General features: G+C 50.1%; 2 protein-coding genes across 2 annotated transcripts; both read right to left on the minus strand.

Annotated features, from left to right (window-relative positions):
• Window positions 1-461: 461 nt before the first annotated feature.
• On the minus strand, window positions 462-2,108 carry LOC125501456. The gene has a single exon (XM_048657460.1). It carries the CDS (start codon window positions 2,106-2,108, stop codon window positions 462-464), a length of 1,647 nt encoding a protein of 548 aa, XP_048513417.1.
• A 1,748-nt stretch (window positions 2,109-3,856) lies between these two features.
• Window positions 3,857-4,949, minus strand: LOC125501457. Its single transcript, XM_048657461.1, has 4 exons — window positions 4,925-4,949; window positions 4,548-4,868; window positions 4,370-4,479; window positions 3,857-3,883 (listed from the first exon to the last, which is right to left on the minus strand). The coding sequence occupies exons 1-4, from the start codon at window positions 4,947-4,949 to the stop codon at window positions 3,857-3,859; spliced, it is 483 nt and encodes a 160-aa protein (XP_048513418.1).
• Window positions 4,950-14,485: the final 9,536 nt, after the last annotated feature.

Below are 14,485 nucleotides of genomic sequence, written 5' to 3' on the forward strand. Positions count from 1 at the left end.
ATCTTTAGACCTGTCTGATAGTTCAAAGTAACGCCTTTGACCTTGCACACCTCAACCTCATCCCGATCGCCCGGGCGTTTCACTACAAAGGCGTAAAATTTCGGACCCCCCGAGACGAACGATCGTATATAGCTACCGGGGCCGTAAGCCGCCAATTCGTCCGTCAAGTCGCCCAGAAAATTCCCTGTCGGCGGTTTGTATTCGTCGCGGGTGTTCTCGCTCTCCACGTAAATGACAGAGTCGGTGTCGAAATACAATACCCTACGCTGCAATTTTTCCAGATAGCTGTAGAGCTTCAAACGCGCTTGGGCCGTGGTGTAGGCGGCTAAGACGACGTTGGTCATGGGCGACGGTATCGCGCTTTCCCCCGTACGTCCCCATCGCGCGTAAAGAATCCGCTCGTTTACGGGCAAAATATCGTGAACCTCGACGTCCGGATCGGTGAGAAGCTCCAAGAGCCTCTACCGCTCGTTGATCACCTCTGTACGCGGTAAATGATCGCGCTGCCCGAATTTACCCCAGAACGAATTCAGGCAAAGTTTCGCCACCGAACGCAGCCCAGCGTTTTTAGCTATCTTGGACCCGTCCAGGCGGATCCCCTCGACGCGCTCGTATTCCTCTACGTAGCGTTGGCGAGATGTCTCGTCATCGCATTCCGCCGGCCAGCCGCTGGCCTCCTGCTTCAACTTCAGAAACGTGTCTATGTATCCGGCGAACAAACCGCCTTGCTTCGTCGCGGGATCGTACGAAGTGATATCGTATTGCCATATTTCGCTGACATCGACAATTCTGTACCCCAGGGTGATCGCTTTTTTCAATTCGTCCGACACCCATGTACCGCTCAACCAGCGGTCGGCTTCGTTCGCATGCGGGCAATCGTCGGGTGTCGAATTCTCGCAACACGTGCGACACAACGGGAACATCAATTTGCCGTGCATGCGGACCGGCAGCAACGGGTGGTAGAGATTTCGCGGCGGAAGCACGACGCATTTCACAAGGCCCTCTACCGCGTCTAGATTCGCGTTGTCGGGCCCTGTCAACGTCTTACAGGAATCCCCCACGTGCACCTTGGGATGTCCAACGGGGTACCGCCCGTTTTTGCATACCCACGGATACAGGGAGCAAACATCCACATAGCGAATTCGCTCCCCCTCGGCAACCTCGTAGAACCGTTTCGTGTTGTTCGTACGACCGCCGAAGAACGCATCGCGAGGATTTAAACACTTTTCGTTTCTCGCGACGATCAACGGGTGTTGCTCCACGTACGCTCGCAGTTCCGCGTCGTTCTTCAGCATCTCGGCGAAAACGCACTCCCACATCTCCGTCACGACGTAACCGAGCGCACGCATTCTGACGGTCTTCGCGCGGGTTTCCTCAAAGCGCTTATTCATGCAATCTTTAGCTACCAGTTCTTCGTCGCGATTCGCTGTGAAACAATTTCGGCATCCGTGCCAGTAACACCCCTGAAATTCGAGCACGTGTCTGGTACCATCCTCGGTCACGTAGTAACCGTCCACAGGGCGACCCGTTTCCGGGATACGATACTCCCTGCAGCGACCCGCGTGCATTATCTCTATACCGATTTCGCGTTCTTTGCAGACGAGCCACTCGACCGCCTTGGTGGACTGATTGTCGGTCATCCGATACCCGCGAGACGGTATAATCCCGATGGTAGTGTCTTGCAGAAAATTCTGCCGAAATAGCACCGAACACGCAGACGCGATGGTGGTGCTTTGCGAGAACGGACAGACACCCCCCTGCGTGAGAAAAATATCTCTGAACGCCGAACAGGCTCTTCGAAGAATGTCAACGTCGCTTCGGCAATAATCGATCAACTCCTTGTCGAACTCGAATACATAGTTACTTTCCACAGCCTCGTTGTACCACGCGTGGAATGCTGTTCGTTCCGCGGTCCCCATGCTGTCCGGCGAATAATATTCGGCCGATGGTAGCGGGCCAACGTAGCCGCGATTCGCCGGCGTATTGAATAAATGGGGAAAAAGTCCCTTGCGTGTTTCTACGGGGAGCCCGAAGGCTTTGGGCAGCGCCGCGAGAGCCATAGGCATGTAAGCAAGCGAGTCTAAAAATCGGGTGTGCCCCGTTTCCATGAGTACGATTTTGGTTCCGTTCAGAATTACATGGGGTGGATCCCTGTTATGTTCCACCAGGTAGCGTAGAACAAATTGCGCGTCGAATCCCCGCGCGTTGTGCGCCAGACATAAAATTTTGCGGAATCTGTGTACGGGCCGCGTTGCGAATTCCACAAACTGTTTGACGGGATCGATGTCGAATACGAATTCGCGTACGGGGCCGCAGATGCAACACGGTGTGCGGATGTCGGGTTCGCGTATACAACCGGTGCAAGCCTGTTGAACCACGCATAGGTTGGGAACGTGTAAATTCGATTTACGATCCCCCTCGTCCAGCGTGTCGCACTGCTGCGTCTCAAAATCGTAGAATACGAAGAGATGTTCCGCGTTGCCCGTAGCTGCCGCGAGCCGCCTGATGTAACACTCGTGGTTTACCGGACGCCGGCAACCACAGGTTTGGCACTGGATTTCTCCGCAACGGTGAACGCTTCTAGATAAATCTACGAACCGATCGCATCGGTCGCAAATCCGCAGAGTAGCGCATATCGTTCGGCGCGAATTAAACGATCCGAGAAGTCGATGTTTTCGCAGACACTCCTCCCCCGAGAACCACCGCCCGCAATCGGTGCAGCGAATCTTCGCGGTCGTGATTTCGCACGCGGGTGTGCTGGCGCAACTCGAGCATTTCGATGTACACCGGTGATCGCCGAGGCGCCGATAAGCGATATTGCAAGACTCGCAAAACCGCGTATTCGCGGCGGCCGCCGTGAGATTGAGTATAGCCTTGTAGTGCCTGCCTAACGGGTAATACATTATATTCAGACGACCGGTCACGTGCCCGCCTAGTCGGATTATTTCGCGCGTGCCGTCGTATATCGGCTCCTCACCGCGTCCGAAGGTATTAAAATCGTATACCACGATGGCCAGGCCCTCGGTAGCGAGGTGGGCTTGAAACTTTACCATCTCCGGTATACCGCAACCGTCTTCCGGGATTTCGACACCCGCTCACCCGCATAACCGCAGCGCTAGATCTTTCTGCGCTCGCGACGTAGCGTATCGTACGACGGACCACCCTGGTTCGTTTCCGTTGAGATTGGGCGAGTCTTTCCGCCGATGAGCCCGCGATACGATCAACGCCCGCGGCAAACATATGTTATCCCTGCGTACGGCAACGAGAGACCGTTTGCTGGCATCCTCGTTGGTCAGCGCGTTGTGAGATTTGCCTCTCCCGATCGGTACGGTAACGTGATTGAAAGTCACCCTAAACTCCTGATCGATGCAAAATTCGGTCGCGCTCTGCGATAACTGGAATATCAGTGTCCAGAGATCCTCGTACGTACAGTCTTTGGCGGGGCGAAAGGACAGTCCGACGGAACCGTGCACGAAAGACGGGGCGTCGATTCCGAAGCCCACGTAATCCGTGTCGTGCATAACGCGACTCATAGCGTACGCGTGTATATCTCTGATGGCCTCCGCCAACCAGTCGATAGGATCGCGCGTGTCGGGGGGTGTTAAAATCCGCAGTGTAATTTGACGACCGTTTAATCGAAAACGATTATAATATTTCGCGCGTTCTTCGCGTATCGTGAATCTAGCACCCGGTGGTCGTACGCCGCCGTTGCTCTCCTCTCTCTCTATATCGGCTAGATTGGCTTGTCTTGTACGACCTTGGCCGTGCTGAGTGCATGACGTGTTTGCCGTTACTACAGTGACATCCCCGTCGCAGCGTAACGAAGGCTGCGTTTTAGATGTACCGGCGCACCCGTTTATGCCATGCCATTTGAACCATCGTCCTGCGAAAGGCGATGATAGAAGGTTAGCCCCATTGTAGATTTGAGAATACACCCATACACACACACACGCACACGCATGAACGCGTGCCGTCGGTGATTATTGTTCTCTCTGGGCGGTGAGCATGTGAACGTATTGACGCCGGGTGTCCGGTGACAATTGTTGCAGCCGCTCGTATATAACGCGCTGCATATCCCGGTCCCTGTTATCGCTCACATCTGACTCTACGCGGCAAAACATAGTGCATACAGCGTGTACACCTTTCGTCTCTCTCTTTCTCTCTCTCTCGCCAACTTGTTACAGATATACCCGTATACGCCGGCCAAATACTCACCATCCGATTGCTGTTCTTCTTCTTCTTCGTCTTCTTCTTCTTCTTGTTGTTCTTGTTCTTCTTTTTCTTCTTGTTGTTCTTGTTCTTCTTCTTCTTCTTGTTGTTCTTGTTCTTCTTCTTGTTCTTCTTCTTCTTCTAATCTTTCGCCCTCCGCCTCCTCCTCCTCATCCGTCCATATCTCGCGATAGCCAGGTTCGCGCGGATCGATCGGTCTTCGATCCAGATCCCAAACGTCAAGGCGCCGAGGTCCAATCGGTGAATCATCTATGGTTACGGGCACGAGTGTGAGAATTACCCGCGCTTTGTCACAACCCACCCGCCCTCGTACTTACTCAACCGTTCGATATCCGACTCATCATCCCACGAGAAGTCAACCAATTCTTGGTCAGCAGCTTCGTCGTTATCCGGGCTCACGTTATCGCATGAACGCCCGACGCCGCAGCTGGGCCTATCCACCTCAATCCATCCGGTGGACGGTCCAGGCATCGGCTCATCGGCCACGGGTGCCATTGGCTCAACCGATACCCCGATATTGTCGGTGAACGACCCAGATATCGGCTCAGCCTCGGAGAATGCCGCTAGCTCAGCTGACTCGGCTGCTTCTAGCAACATCTCGTCGTCGTCGTCGTCATCGAAACCACCCCATTTGGCGGCTAAGGTGGCGAATGTTAAATACGCACGTTTTTGTACAGAATTACGTCTCACTTACCCCTCGATCGCTCAAAGTCATTCATCAAGCGGCGAACAACGGCGAGCCCCGTTGTACCGCGGTTTTTCAGCACATCGACTACTACCCCTAGATGATCACCCGCACCGTCAAACACACCACGCGTATACATACGACCTATAACGCGATCGCTGCACACCGTTATCAAAAACCGTAATTTCGGAAGTAACTGTTCGTCGGACATGGAGGCCAATGCCCGACGCCATCGAAAATCACAGCACCGCACCGCCCGGGGGTTGCAGACCCTGACGAAGCGCAGCACGTTTAAAATCACTGTTGCCAAACGCATTTCAAAGAACTTTAGACTTTGGTCGTTTTCAGTAAACTGAGTAGTTTCGAATTGACAGCGAGTATACATATGTCATTTCTTACGTATACTCCCCACCCCGGCGCAAAATCCAAGAAGAGCGTTCGTCGTACGTATCGGTTTGTATCGTGTAGGCGTCTCACAAACGCTACAGATGCCCGAATGTGTGTAAAGATTCTTCGTATGCAGACGCAGCATTATCGCAACAATTGTGTATCATAGCGGTCATAGCGGAAGAGCCATCTCGAGCTAGGCGCAGAGGATATTCATTTCGCAAAGTGCAAATTCGACACCCTCTCATCCGAGAGGCGTCTTCTCGAAGTCCTCCGCTGCCCGAGTCGGGGCCCGCTCCCCCGCATGAGCCGGGGCCCGCAAAATTGTCTAGTTGCGATTTCTGTGCTGCATCGCGGTGGGGGTCCTTTGTGTAAAAATTACGCACACCTATAGGGCAGACGGTCAGCCAGCGCCCCGTTCTTCTATTCGCGATGCACATTGTGTCAGTGTGACAAATTATGCGCGTGTGTGTTTGTGCGACAATGGCTGGGGGGTGCATCCGAGGATGTGCTTGCGGTCGGAGAGCTACTTCATTACAAATCCATCAGGCGAAAAGGTGAGGTTATTTTCTTTGGACGTGAAGAGTTTCGGTAGTGTCGGTAGTGGGCCAGAAAAGGCCGGTATCTGACGCAACCGTGCAAAGTACAGTGGTTTCGTGAAATTAACCGCGATAATAATTTCTGATTTGCGTGTTTGCAGAAATCTGTGAAAAATATAAATAACGACAACAACAACAACAACAACAACAAGGTAGGACAGCTGAAATTGTGCAAATATACAGTGGTCTCGTAAAATGAATTGTGACAATAATTTCTCATTGGCGTGTTCGCAGAATCATGTCCGAATACATTCACCCTGACGAGGTGCTGGCCCTGGTGGACCCTCGCGACCATTGGCTCCACGCCGAGGACCGTCGGGGCGAGGAGTTTTGGCATGTAGTCGTCGTACCCGAAATCCCGGAACCTGACGATGAGTTTGGGATCCTCCTCGACGGGGAGCGGGATTCCGGGTACGAGGACTACATGTCGCGCTTGAGTTGGGAAGAGATTTCCGAGGCGTCGGAGTCGGAGCACGTGGTGTACGGGGCCCCAGAACCAGTGCCTGAGGGGGAGATTTGGGGGCGGACGGCGGATGGCGTTTGGAGGTGGCTTGGCGAGGGTGAGCCATCTTCGGACGAGTCGGAGTGGTCGGTGGACGGGGATGGGGATGGGGATGGGTGGGTGGACGGGGATGGATGGGTGGACGGGGATGGAAATAGGTGGGTGGACGGGGATGAATGGGTGGACGGGGATGGGAATAGGTGGGTGGTCGATGAGCAGGTGGATGTGGCTGGGTGGGTGCAGGGTGGGTGGGACGACAACTGGGTGGACAACGGGTTGGGCGACGGGGTGGATGACGGGTTGGGCGACGGGGTGGATGACGGGATGGGTGTCTGGGAGGGACAGGGGGAAGACGAGGGGTACGCGAGCGAAGAGTGGGACTGAGACTCGTACTAAATCACGTCGACGACGACTGTGACGAAAACGATGACTGACTTCTTTATAAATAATTAACTTCTGACCAGCGGGTGAGTGACCGGTGGGCGTACCATCTACCAGCCACCCCCAAATCTTGTACAGGCGGAGTAGGGGAGAATGTGTTGCACTGTGGGGGGCGCACCAGGGTGAGTTTGATCTGTGAGATTTTAATGTCCTGTTATTGCGCGTAAATACATATGTGCTTCTTTGGTTTGCGCAGGCGTCCCGGCAACTGGATAATTTTGCTGATATCTGCAAAAAGCGGAACGGCGTCGACGGCTGACCGACCATCGCAATCCAGTCAGTATTCCTGAGTCCGAGCACACGCAACCATGGCGTCAGGAAGATCCGGATTGTCGCGAGAGGGGTGCAGCAAGTTGTTCCGAACCTTCGAAATAGCTTTGAAAAAGTCGAACCGTCATCTTCTCCTGTCGTCGACGTATGGGTTGAACGCTTCGTGGTCGAAGAAACTCACCGTGGGACTTCGCCTTCGCATGAACGGCACTTTCGAACCCGTCGTGCGATTGATCAACAATTACTCTAGCGGTGTGTCGCTAGGATTGGAAGGTTGGGCCAGCCTGATTGCGAATTTGCCGAAGCTGGAGGAATACTTCGTGAAGAAAGATGCTCCCGGTGACAACCTCTTCGCGCTGGTGAACGATACGATCGCGCTAGATGGTGGGTGTTCTTTGCGTTTTACAACGGCTCACGGTGCGAAGGTGATCGCATTTTACTCGACCGAAACATCGGGCAACGGTGACGACGCTACCATCGAAAACTCACCTTAGGAGGATGATGATGAAGAGAATACTGCGACGCAGGGGACCAAAAGGCGAAAAGTTTACACCCGGGTAATCGTGATGCAAAAAGTAACCTTCGACGGCCTGAAACACATAGCGTGCTGCGCGAACGAGCGGCTGCTTCAGCTGGACGCGCTGCTGGGAGACGTCAACAGGTCCAACGAATCGGTCGTTCGCTACTTCGCTTCGATAATCACGGCTAGGAAAATAAAAGCGCCAACTCTGCAGCAGATTCACGGGGTCGTGTGCGACGACATAGAGACTGCGCGAGAAGTGGTATGTTTGCAGTTTGATATAGGATTCCGGAACTACTTCTTCGATATTGTTTACTGCGAAATGATGCGCTTATTTTTGTCGTATATCGTTGCCGATATTAGGCAAAGTGTTTTGATCCAGGGGTAGTTGAAGTTGATGTATAAATCGGTAGAATGATAAAAAACACATAATTTGTATTACTTAGGTTTAAGATCCAACACCGCTATATTGTCGCCCAGAAGGAATTGTCTATTTTGTATTATCTACAGTTAAGAACGCTTTGTATTACCTTAGTTCTAAGAATAAAAATCTCGAGTCGTTATGTTTTGAAAATATTTGCAGAGTTTACACTTTCGTGCACCCCGTGAATACTCATATTTCAGAGCGACGTTGCGTTGGCAGCACGTGGCCGCGGTGCGGGCCTCGGAGATCTTCGGCTATAGTCGGTAAGATGCGAAAAAGTTTTTCGAATAGGTACGTCACCGCCAGGATGCCGGTAGCTGAGTGGCCGTGATGCGATTCGAACATCGGCGCCATCTTGTATTGAGAATTTCCAAAACTAGTAACCGAATCAGATTTCGAAAAACGCGCGCCGTCTTGGGTTCCGGAAAGGGCCGCCATCTTGAATTCGAAAAACAGGCGCCATCTTGTGTTTTGGATAGGGCCGCCATCTTGAATTCGAAAAACAGGCGCCATCTGGTGTTTTGGAAGAGGCCGCCATCTTGATTTCGGAAAACGCGCGCCATCTGGTGTTTTGGAAGAGGCCGCCATCTTGATTTCGAAAAACGCGCGCCATCTTGGGTTCCGGAAAGAGCCGCCATCTTGGCTTCAGACAATCAGTCCGACCGAGGGGAGGGGGAAGCACGCGCGACAATGACCGCCGGGGCCTGAGGGGGCAGGGGGGACCGTCTGGCGGCGCCAGTGACGTCATTTGTTATGACCCGCTATACCTTGCCTATACTACTGAGGGGGTTTCAGCTGACAATGAGTTGCATACGTTGGTGCCGTATGCAACTCGCACGATTCTTAGTTGCAAATCTATATGCAGTGGTGAATAGGAGAAGAGGATGTGAGAGATTGGGTTCAGCGTGAGATAGTTGAGATAAGGAGAGGCGTTAGACGTTGTAAAAGTCGACTGCCCCGGACCTCTCGTTCTGAGGGACTTTTAGTGAGGGTCACCTCAGAGGAAAAATTCGACACGTCGCTCACACTGACCCCCGATCTTCTGAATATGATTAACTAACTAGGCTGATTACGGCAACTCGTGTCGCAATCGAGCCCCAGAAAATGGGCGCCACTAAGAGAAATATGCAGCTCTTAGTCTGCTATCCGACTAGCTGTTGACGAGAGTACGAGAGGTGAACGGGAGAAAAACCGCACAGGGCGTTGGTCCTTGCTGTGTACTGGACCCTCACAATCCCGAGTGCTTGATCTACGTGAAATGATACGATGCGACGTAGGACGTACCAGGGCTAGGTAATCGGAAATTAAATAGTCAATTAGCCGTCTTTTCGCGATAGGCAAGACTTCCAGGAAGTTACATTTATTAATAAGATGACGTTATCGGGAGTGAGCCTAGACGGACATACAAAGCTTTCAAATTCAAAATTCGACGAACGTGCTGAGGCGTTGGAACAATTCTTCAGGGACACAAACGGGTCTTTTCCACTTACGTTACTCCGTCTACGGTAGGAGACGGGAGTAAGACCGGCTACGTAATTTCGACCGTGGTATCCGGCAGGACGATGCTACGACGGTAGGACGAAGACGATGACGATGACGAAATCCGGGAGTTCTTCCCTCTCTCTTCACGCCACCCTCCGGACAAGCCACCGGGTGTGTGAAGATTTTTTATAAAGCTCGGTAGATTCACTTTTATCACTTTCCTCACGATCGTCTTACTTCGCCGACGATAGGGCAACGGGAGGATCTTCTTCGTGTTTAGCTCTTTTTCGTCTCGTCCTTCAACTTCAACTGATTTTCTTCGATCGGCTCGATCATACCCGTTTTCGTAACGCATGCGTGCCATCGGGTCACGTGTCGGTTCTCTGATAAACATGAAAAGAAATATTCGGTACGCCGGGTGTCAGTTTGCTTGATTTAGGTCCGATACGGATCGATGAGTTTGTGTCCGAATATTTGGTGAGATGTCAACACTTGGCAGTTGCATCCTATTGCCAGTGACTTTATGTTTTACTGTCACATTTCCCCCCTCTTGACTTCGACATAATATTAAGGATCCAAACTCATCGGCCGATAAATCATTTATTAACAATTCGACATAGCGTATAACAAAAAAAAAAAAATCTCATTTCACATAAAACATCACACATTGGACGTGAGCACATTCGAAATAGTTTATATACAAATTCTAATGAGACTGACACCAAGGACAACCACAACATGAGCAGTATATATCAGAGGAGTATGCGCCTCTTGCAAAGAGATGTACTAACGGAAGTTGTTTAATTGTTGCTGCTCTCAGATATACCTAAGGAACCACTTCATTTTTTCAGTCTATTACTTTTTCGCGGTATTTTCAGGTCGGATACATAATGTTTACCTAAGGATTTACCGGAATTGTCTTCCAACCAGACTACGACCGGACTCTCGAACTTACGAATTTTTGCCGGACCAAGATATTTGGCAGCTAATTTTGAACTGAAGTTCTTTGCCTTATTACTTAGGACGCGGTTAGGATAGTAGACCACGTCGCCTACTGACAAATCAGGTACATCCTTAAGGTTTTTGTCATGATATGTGGCTTGTCTTTCGGCGGCTTGGGCTATCTTATTTTCTATCGAGTGGCGCAACTCGTCTAGCCGTTTCATTCGGTTTTTCCATCGGTTGTCGGTATCAGTAGTTTCAAGATCTTCGACTTCAATCTCGATTGTTTGGCCTCCCATACGCGGTTCCCGACCGTGATTCAAAAAGAAAGGCGTGAGAGTTGTGGAGGCATGGTACGAAGAGTTGTACGCTAGTTGGATCTCTTTGAGATGATTGTCCCACTCGGTTTGATCCTTTTTTATGAATGCGGCTATCATTGGTTTTATGGTCCTGTTCATACGCTCGACAGGGTTTGCTTGCGGATGCGCGACGGGAGTAGTAGATAATTTGACACCGGTTTCCTGAAGATAATCCTTCACAACCGCGTTTACAAATTCTGTGCCGTTGTCGGTAATGAGGATGTACGGCATACCCCAACGACAGAACATTTCGCTAAGGCGTTTTTGAACTTCCCTACCAGTTTGCCTTCGCAATGGAAAGATCTCGGCGTACCGCGTGTACAAATCCTGTACCACTAAAACATAACTGAACCCATTTTTCGACCGTGGAAATGGACCTGCAACATCAGCTGCCACCAGAGCCCATGGTGAAACAGGCTGTCTTGTTCTCATCGGAACTTGCGAGGGTGTTTGTTTGTTTTTCACCTGCATGCAGATTTGGCAATCGTTTACGTAGTTCTGGATGTCACGGGACATACCTGGCCAATAATATCTTTCTCTAATTCGGGAGTGCATCTTGTCTCGACCTAGGTGACCGGCGATCGGGACGTCATGATTAGATTTTAGGATATCTGCCACCTCTGAATCTCTCAGAACCATCTTCCAGGCATATATATCATCACCCAATATTTCCTTGGTGTAATTAGGACGGAAGTAGAATAATCGGTCGTTCTCGATTTTCCATTCGGGAAAACGCTCGGGAGATTTGCGTACGTTCGCTCTTTTTTGATCGTACCAATTTTTTATCTGAATGTGGAGTATTTCACCCTTCGGTAGGCCCTGAACAATGTCTATCCAATCTACGGGTTGTTCGTTTTCAAACATACGCGACAAGGCATCCGGTCCTTCATTCTCGGTTCCGCGACGATGTTCGATTTTAATGTGGTGCGATAGGAGCTCCATCGCCCATCGAGCTAGGCGATTATTTGGGTCTTTAAGCGAGTGTAACCACGCTAAGGACGAGTGATCCGTAATCACCGTGAAAGGGACACCTTCGAGGTAGCAACGAAGCTTCCTCACGGCCCATACAACGGCTAAACATTCTTTTTCGGTCGTGGTGTATCTAGTTTCCGCTCCTTTAAGCGGTCGGCTCAAACAGATAATAAGGTGTTCTTTATCGTTTTCTGTGTCTTTTTGAACTAAAAAAGCACCTAGCCCCGAATCACTTGCGTCAGTATAAAGAAAGTAAGGTAAATTTGGCTGCGGTACGCTTAACGGTTCGGCATTTACCAAAGTCTTTTTGAGATCCTGAAAGGCTTGTTCTTCGCTTTCCGTCCACTTCCATTCGGAAGTAGGGCTGCATAATTTATTCAAGGGACCCTGACAACGAGCTACGTTTTTGAGGTGGCGATGGTACCAGTTCACCAGGCCGCAAAAACTTCGAACTTGCTTTCTATTTGTTGGTCGAGGAAAGTTTACGATAGGAGCGATTTTCTGAGGATCGGGCCTCAACCCGTATTGATCAACGATGAAACCTAAAAATTTCACCTCGGGTCTAGCAAATTCGCATTTCGCTGGATTGATAAGCAGTCCTGCCTCTCGGAAGACTTCAAAAATCAAGCTCAAGATGGACTTATGTTCCGCCAGTGTGTCACTTATCACTACCCAATCGTCGAGGTACGCGAAAACCTTTTCCCTCCATTTCGCTGGTAGTCTGCGTTCGTTAATAAGATGTTCGATACGTTCCCTAATCAGATCCATAGCGCGCTGAAATGTACTAGGTGCACCGGTGAGGCCAAATGGCATCCGAGTCCACTCGAATAATCCCTTACCTTCGACGGTAAAAGCAGTGAGCGGGATGCTTTCCTCGTCCATCAAAATTTGATGAAAAGCGTCCTTCAGGTCTAAGGTACTAATATATAAAGCGCTATGTAGGGCGGATAGAATACGTAGCATATTCGGGAGAGGATGTGCGGGAGGTATCGTTATTCGATTCAAGGGTCTATAATCCACGCAAAATCGCCAGAGCTCGTTCTTTTTCTTGACCATAACTGGTGAGAATGACCAAGGACTAGTACTGCGACGGATATAGCCCTTGGATAATAGCGACTCAATCTGCTCATCCAAAGCTTTCATCACTACGGGACTACGGCGGTAGGGTTTTATACGCGTAGGTTTAACACCAGGTATTATCTCGATTTTGTGACGAACTAGGTTGGTGAGGCCTTGATTTTCCATTCCCTTAAATTTTTCGAATTCCTGCTGGAGAAATTGGTCAAAGTCTTGTTTCTCTGTGCCCTCGAGAATGCAACAGTTATTGGTGTACTCCTGACAATTGATTAACTCAAATCTCTGTTTACTGGCGCTATTACCTATCCACCAATTCTTCGATTCGCAATCTATGTGTAATTCAAATGAGAGGGCAAAATCCATACCTAGAACAATGGAATAGCTTAGGTCGTCTAATACGCTTAGCCATTGCTCACCAGCAGTATCACCAATTTGAAGTATGAATGGCGCTCCGCCTTTGCCTTGGCGTGCAGTGTGGTTTGCCAATAAGACACCTCTACGGGACGTGTCATCGGGAGCAAGTTCGCCAGAAGCAAGGTCGCGCACTTGTTCGTATACCTTACTGTTAAGGTAAGATCTTTCGCTACCAGTATCTATAATTCCCTCCAGGCGGATTCCGAATAACCAGACAGCTACTGGCAATCGAGCTGTGACGCGTGGGGGGCGCGGACCTGTACCTTCGAGAAATTGTTTTCGAGAAGCAAGCCTATGTAAGATGTGCGCAGGTAGCGGCCTCGCCTTCAATATCTTCGGTAGATACGATGCTCTCGATTCTGGATTCTCCGTATTTAAATATTCTAGGGGCGGTAGTGAAGTATTTTTCCCGAGATCTATATTTGCTTCTATCTCCTCTTCCCATTCACTATCGCTAGTGTGGTCCTGTTCGGGATCACTTTCGGGAGGTTCCAGACCTTCCTCTGATTCAATGATGGATAATAACTCATTTAAATTACTATTTGAAAAGTTCGAACAATTAATACTCGACTCTAAAGAATTTAACTTATTCATACGTAATATTTTATCGAGAGGATCCAACTCCTCCATCCCCCTATTTGAACATGCACTTCTGCTTATCATATTATCGTGCAATAACAGATTCTTAACTAAACACAAATCAAAATTACATGAATGACCGCGAGTTTCCTGTTTCCCCATTTCCGTAATTAACAGTTCGCCGTGTTCGGAATTTCGTATGGCCGGCTCCTTGCCCCCATTCGCAAATTCATAGTTATCGGAAGTCCCTATGGCAGACCCATGCAGCCCTTCTTCCGTAGAAGTCTGCATACTATCCCCACAAGCTACTTCTGTTTTATCGGAGATTTCGATAGCTACTCCACTCATCTCCTCCCGTGAGGTATGAGCGCCAGTACCATCGACCACCTCAATTTCTTGGCGAATTGGTACACCGGATTCCGCGTTTTCCGGTACTTCCGCACTCACGTTAAATGGACGTGACGACACACGTGATGACGCAAAGGACGAACGCGACATAGCATTTGTATCGCTTAACCTACACGAATTTTCCGTATTAACTAACTTATTATCTATTTGGGTTTTCTTACGAACTACTTGGCTGCTGTTTTGACCCTCTTCTC

The sequence above is a fragment of the Athalia rosae genome, chromosome 6 (genome assembly GCF_917208135.1).
Source record: "Athalia rosae chromosome 6, iyAthRosa1.1, whole genome shotgun sequence".
Lineage (NCBI taxonomy): Eukaryota > Metazoa > Arthropoda > Insecta > Hymenoptera > Athaliidae > Athalia > Athalia rosae.

Coding starts and splice junctions, on each gene's coding strand:
- LOC125501456 (XM_048657460.1), bottom strand. CDS start 2,108: ATGGAAACGGGGCACACCCGATTTTTAGACTCGCTTGCTTACATGCCT.
- LOC125501457 (XM_048657461.1), bottom strand. CDS start 4,949: ATGAATGACTTTGAGCGATCGAGGG. Junction 4,869..4,924: donor TGACTTTGAGCGATCGAGGG/GTAAGTGAGACG, acceptor TCGCCACCTTAG/CCGCCAAATGGGGTGGTTTC. Junction 3,884..4,369: donor GGACGGATGAGGAGGAGGAG/GCGGAGGGCGAA, acceptor CGCCTTTCGCAG/GACGATGGTTCAAATGGCAT.